Here is a 6,482-nt window from a genome sequence, read left to right as displayed (position 1 = left end):
CTGTGGAGGGAATTAAATTCATCTAAAGTTGGTGTCATATAACTTTGGGAGTATATTACGTGCCAGCATTAACTTATATTATTTAATCATTATAACTTTTGGGAGATGTTTTAATGAAATATTAAGAACATGAGTTCTGGAGCCATTGGGATAATGGGTTGTAACTTGGCTTCATCACCTACTAGTAAAGGCATCACCTTTATACCTCAGATATATATATTTTTTACTTTGTAAAATGAAAACAATAGCATCATTTCATGGGGTTGATATAAAGATGTAATGAAATGTTAAAAAAGTGTTTGACACATAGGAAATGATCAATGGATATGAGTTATTACGCTCTGTGAGTAAGGCACTGTTACTATCCCCATTTCACAAAGAAACAGAAACTTAGCAAGTTGAATGTGACCACACAGGATCACACAGCTCATCACATGGCAGAGATAGGATTCTAACCCAAACCTGTTCAACACCAGAGTGAGTGTTACCATCAGCCATTCTGACATCTGTAGCTTCACTAAAATCACAAATTCAGTGTCAGCAGTACAGAATTCTGAGGAAAGTTAGTAGAAACCATCTTTCAGTTAGTTTCAGACAAAATCATTGGATCTCTTTGAGAACTGTCCTTTCAACCGGCTGGTCTTTGCTCCAACTTTAAAATATGTAATGCAGAGAAATCTTAGTGCATGCTTTACTGGTCTCATTTACTTCAATTCAATCAAAAATGGAAATGATCTGTCATCCCTCCATGAAAAGTTGAGAAGGTGAGAATAAACACATTGTAAAGCAGGAGTGTTGGGTTGTAGGAGCTTCTTATGAACATGCCACGGACATATGATGACATCTTGATTCACAGTGGCCCAAAAGGAGCTATGCAGTCATAGGATAACAATCAATGGGGTATAAAGAGCCATGATTCCACGTTGCAAGTCAGGAGCCAAAAAAGTGCGACAAGCCAGTTCTAAAAGTATAACCAGAGTCCACTTGTGATAACATTTAAATTTCTAAAATGCCTTTTACAATCAAATTGGGAGAGAAAAAAAGAAAAAAGAAAAAAACTTCACTAGAAAGCTCCAAAATAGTGCTAGGATCAGAAGTAAGACCACTGGTTTAATTAAATCAATAAACATTTAGTAGATATCCAATATGTTCTAGAAACTGGGGATTAAAAAGCTAAATAAGTTATTTTCTTTGACCTTGAGAGATTCACCACATCATGGAACAGAATGATATATAAGCAACTAATTAGAACACGGTAGAGTAAGTCTATTACGAAGTTAACTATAAGGTATAAATTGTGTTAAGGAGAGATGTAGTCTCTTTTCCTGATTAAAGAATAAATAAATTTGACCTGGACATTTAGAACCTATGGATTAGCCCAGTCTGTTCCCAGTACCAGAGCCATACTAGAAAGCATCTCATTCTACAATCTTTCACCATCATGACTTTCCAATATACTATTAATGGTCTTTCATAAGACTATTAATGATCCCATGATGGACCAGGTAATGTGTTAGCCTCTGTTCATATTTTATATAAGCCCCAAATGAGAGTAATGATGTTGAAATACAAGGCATTGAGGCCCACCAACAGAGGGCACTTTTAGGAGGATGAAGCATTGCATATTTAACAGTGTTCTGCACATCATCTGTGAGGAGCTGCCTACTTCAGCAACATGAAAAGCATTTCATCGCAGGATTTCCTGTGATCCTGAAAGAGATGGGCCCCCAGTGCTCTAAGAAGTCTTTGCTACAGGATACTGGAGATGACTTCCCTACCTGACATCTGCAGGGTCTTCGGTGACGAGCACGTCAGTCTTGCAGCTGGCCAGTGGGTTGATGGACAGCTCCACGGGAGGAACCACGAAGCTTTTGCTGACAGGAAGCCAGAGTCCTTGGCCCAAGCTGAAAGTAGACCTGCAATGTAAGAGTTTCCATTGGGGAACTCCCCAGGAAGCAGAGTGAAAAGAGAAAAAAAGGGGCTCCACCTCCCCTCCCTTCCAAGACCATTTCTCACTCGCCCACCCAACTAAGTCCCCTGCATTCTCCAAGGCACAATTTTGGCCAACTTTGCACAGACTTGGATGGTCATTTCATAAATGTGTTAATCATATAGCCCATGGGTTACTTTTGTTGCTAGTTTTCTTTTTTTCTTTCCCTGACTCCCCAAAAATAATGGGCTCTGTGAGGACAGGAACTATTTCAGCTGTGCCTTCCGAAGCAGTCCTGAGATCCAGTAGCATTCCATAAGTGACTGCTAAGTCACCAGGGGTAGTCTGCACGAAAATTAAGAGCATGAACTCTGAATTAGTTTGAACCAAAATCCGATTCTCAGTTCTGCCACTTAATTTGCTTATCTGCTTAAGTATTGAAGTTTCACATAAGATTTCAAGGAGGTTGGAGGAACAGGTTCTATAGCTATAGACTATTTTTAAACCACTGGACTAGATAATCAGTATGTCTCTTCCAGTTCAAGTACCTGAGTCTGTAAGTCTAGATGCCAGACAGATGGGAATTAGAATCCCATAGTAACCTGGGCCATTATGGTGCATCTTTGCCAACGAGAGTTCCTCTGTCCTCACTACAGCCCAGAAGAGCACAGGTTTGATCGAAGCATGACTATGCCTCCCTATCAGACCCTTCTCCACTCCCCAGCATCCATCATACCCCAACAGGACTGTCAACTCACCTGAGAATCTTTTCAGGGGCTTGCTCCCCTGTCACCAAATCATAGCCCCTCTCGAGTGTTGTGTAAGGCCAAGGTCTGTGGGAAGAATAGAGGGAGGGAAAGAAGAGGGGATAGGAGATAATATTAGTCAGAAGCAGGTAGATTCGTATGTGTACATTGCTTAAGAATAGATTTACACACGACTAAATGTTGCAGAAGTAATTTTTGGGTAAGAGTATATTATAAAAGAATGTCTCTAATTTATAGAAAGACCCAGCCTTTTAAAGTCCACTTTGTCTATGCTGGAGTTATATACAAAATTCTGATTCTCTTTATCAGTCCACTTAAGGAAGTATTTTTGATTACTTATGGTTTGGGGGGATGAGTTCAACTTCAGCATGTGTGCTCTAGAAGAGTCATCATGTACATTAATACTAAAATGTGATTCAGTGGGAAACAGGAGTCACTTTCTATTGAGTTTTGCCGAAATACAACTGTTGCAGAGAAAGACTCCTCTCTGTGCAGCAGTGTTGGGCCTTTGGTAACAGAACAGAGGAGGAGGCAATGGTCCTTCACTGTCTCTGCCCCGATGTCCTTTGCCACTCACCCTTCACTCTGTCCCCAGTCACTGCGCACACACAGGTGTCTGTGAACCGGGTCTGGGGCATAGCCTTCATGACAGCTGCACTCTCCTGTAAGCAAAAAGAGAAAACAAGCTTGTGAAATACTGCCTGCCCAAATAAATCTTCTTTCCTGGTTTCTTTTTTTTTCCCCCTAGAAAATAAGTGAGCTGCCTAGTTTTAGAAAAGCCCCACAAAAAACAGGTGTTCTGGTATATGTATCACTGTGATTAATAGTTTACTCATTTTTTTTTCATTCACCTACTTATTTATTCAATAATTCCTGACCACAACTTCCTGCCAGGCTATCTTCTTGGCACTGAGATGCAGAGATCAAGGTACAACTCAGATGCTGAAAAAGCTCACGACTTAATGAAAGGAACAGGGCGCGACCTGGTGCCTACAAATGAAGGTCTTATTATCAAATATTTAAATTATGGTAAAGTACATTTGCACTAAAAGCATAAACAAAAAGTTGAATTTCCTCTGCCTGAATAAACAATCCACATGCATTCATAATGCCCCAATCAAATGCCACCTCCTTTAAATATCTTTGATTTCTTCTTTTGGAAACATTATTTTCATTTATCATCTCCAGATTTTGTTTTATTTTTGTTGCTTGTTTTAATTGGTTTTTCTCTTCTTCTCTCCCTTCCCCTTTTTTTCCCTCTCATTCCTTTTCCTTTACCCGTCTACCAATACATCTATCCATCCACCTATCCATCCATCCCTCCATCCCTCCATCCCTCCATCCATCCATCCATCCATCCATCCATCCATCCATCCATCCATCCATCCATCCATCCATCCATTCATGTATCCATGCATCATTTTTTTTTTTTTTGGCTATGTCTTATGCCTGATTGCACAAATGTCTGCTAGCATCTCACACTGCCTTGAATGTACTGTCCCATTGGTAAAGTTCATTTAAGGTGGACAGCACATGTCTTATTTTCTAGTATCTACTGAGTTTAGAATTCTGCAAGGGTTTTCAGAAGCTCTCTGTCCTACTCTCCTTGCTATTTACCAGTCCTGTTCCATTGTAACACTCTTTAAGGTTAGGGAATGTTTTTTGAGCCAATTACTTATTAGTTTTTCTTAAGGTATATTTGTAGAATGTTCACAGATGCTTTGCCAAAATTAGATTCTCTAAAAAAGTGTTTGGGAAACACTTGTACCATTTCTTAGAGCCAATAGAGTGTGATTTTGCATAAGGGTGATACATATAGTTTCCCCTCAACTTATTTCACCTTGGGAAGCTTGCTGATGGAGCGAGTCACAGGATTAGTATTCCGTGGCACACATCTTGGAAAATGCTGGTAGGAACTGCCTTGGCTTAGCTCGCTGCCAAGAACAGAGTAGATGTTCAACACTGTGAGTTGAATGAATAATTATGTTATGGCTCTGATAAATTTCCAGACTATGGCTGTCAGTTTGACTTCTTTTTCATCTCCTGGTGTTCACAATCATGCATACCCTCAGATGAACCTGCAATTCTTCAATCCTACAGTCATTCTGTTTGGTCTGATCTGAGTGTTTTCAAATCATGTCTCATGGAAATGTATATAGTTCAATGGGGGAGATTTAGGGAATGGGCAAATTTCAGATCTTAATTTTCTTTAAAAAATTATTTTTAAATCTCTTTAATAGTAAAAATAAAAGCTAATCACTCAGCTGTTACATGCTACAATTTAGGACACTGGAGAACATCTTCACATTAACTCTACTTGCCTGATAAACTTATTTTACGCAGGCCTCATTAAAAAAAAAAAAAAAAACCCTCCTGTCATCTTTGTTTCATTGAGGAGGCTCCTGAGATTATGAATCGAGGTGTCAACGAGCACATGCTATTTACAGCTACAGGTCTTATGAATCAGGATTTTCTACACCTTGTGCAACTCAACCAAGACATAGCAGTGACTATGATCCTAGGGTAACACAGGTCGTAAAACTATCACCTATAACCCCTGACTTCAAAATGTTTACATTCATCAAATAACCTCATTGTTTTCATTGACTCACTCTAAATGTGTGCATTGGGACTTATGCAAAACATTCTGTGTTAAAAACAAAAAACAAAACACTCCACTTGTTTTATATATTACAATTCTGCCTACTTTTTTTTTTACTTCTGGCTATCAACCTGGGCTTAATAAATATGGGGTGAAGAATGGGTGGGAGGTAGTATTCAAAATATTCAGAATAAGATTATTTAAAGAGAGAAGGAGAGACGTGGAGAGAGCCAGATCTACCTTTCCCTTTCTCTGGATACTTAGCAAATTAGGAGGGGGCTGCTTGCAAGCAGGAACGTTCTCTGATTCCCCTCTCCAGCAATATGCTCGGGGTCTTCCACTGAATGTGTGTGCTGTATGTGCGACCTAATGAATTGATTGTTACTGGAGGAAAGATAAATGGAGGGAGAGGGCTGAAATCCTTGAGATCTGGATGTGAATAATTTACCAAAGCAAGAGGGGGAGGAGTCACTAATGATGTGTTAAAATGCAACAGTCCCTTCATGAAATATTCACCACTTTAAACACATCTAATATTAAAGATTAAAAGTGCTGGGATTTGTCCTCGAGACTCCCAGGACTGATTTATGATCTGTCACAAGCCACAGTCCTCATGATTCATAACGGGAGAGGTAAAATGGTTACTTCTGGCAAAGGGACAGGAAGTCAGCTTGGGGTGGGCAAGGAGGGGTGGTGGGAAAGGGGTGCCCTTTTTTCCTTATGGAAAGGACAGTGACTGAGGCACTTGTCTCCTATCAGCTCTGCAGGGCTCAGGCCATTTTTTCTCCTTTTAGGAATATTAGTGGAATGAAAAATCTATACAGGAGAAAGGTACTGCTCTATTTTTCTCTGTCTTTCTCGTGTGCTTACTAGGCAAGTTTCCCCTGCTTTTGAATGGATCATTAATTACTGATGCTCATTATACAACAAATATGTATTCTGCAAATGAGAGGCATCCACCCTGGAGGTTCCCCATAAAGCTGCCTGAAGAACAGGAAGTGAGGCATAGGGAAAAATGCATGAGTGCAGGCAGCAGACAGACCTGGGTTTCTCTCTCCCTAGATGTGGTCTTGGGGAATTTACCTTACCTTTCTGGTCTCGGTTTTCTTATTTATAGAATAGGGATGATAGTAATGTCAATTTCACAGAGCTGATGTAAAAGTAAACTGAATTAATGAAGGAT

At 39.8% G+C, this 6,482-nt stretch overlaps 1 protein-coding gene across 1 annotated transcript in view; it reads right to left on the bottom strand.

Annotated features, from left to right (window-relative positions):
• Positions 1 to 6,482, bottom strand: part of ASTN2 (astrotactin 2) — a 787,984-nt gene that overhangs the window by 415,224 nt on the left and 366,278 nt on the right. The window contains exons 9-11 of the mRNA XM_025050436.1: positions 3,275 to 3,359; positions 2,689 to 2,763; positions 1,779 to 1,916 (exon numbers count right to left, since the gene is read on the bottom strand). Of these exons, the coding sequence (XP_024906204.1) occupies positions 1,779 to 1,916; positions 2,689 to 2,763; positions 3,275 to 3,359 (298 nt within the window). The remainder of the gene's footprint in view (positions 1 to 1,778; positions 1,917 to 2,688; positions 2,764 to 3,274; positions 3,360 to 6,482) is intronic.

This window comes from Pteropus alecto, unplaced genomic scaffold (genome assembly GCF_000325575.1).
Source record: "Pteropus alecto unplaced genomic scaffold, ASM32557v1 scaffold226, whole genome shotgun sequence".
Lineage (NCBI taxonomy): Eukaryota > Metazoa > Chordata > Mammalia > Chiroptera > Pteropodidae > Pteropus > Pteropus alecto.
This window is presented reverse-complemented; position numbering and strand designations above follow the sequence as displayed.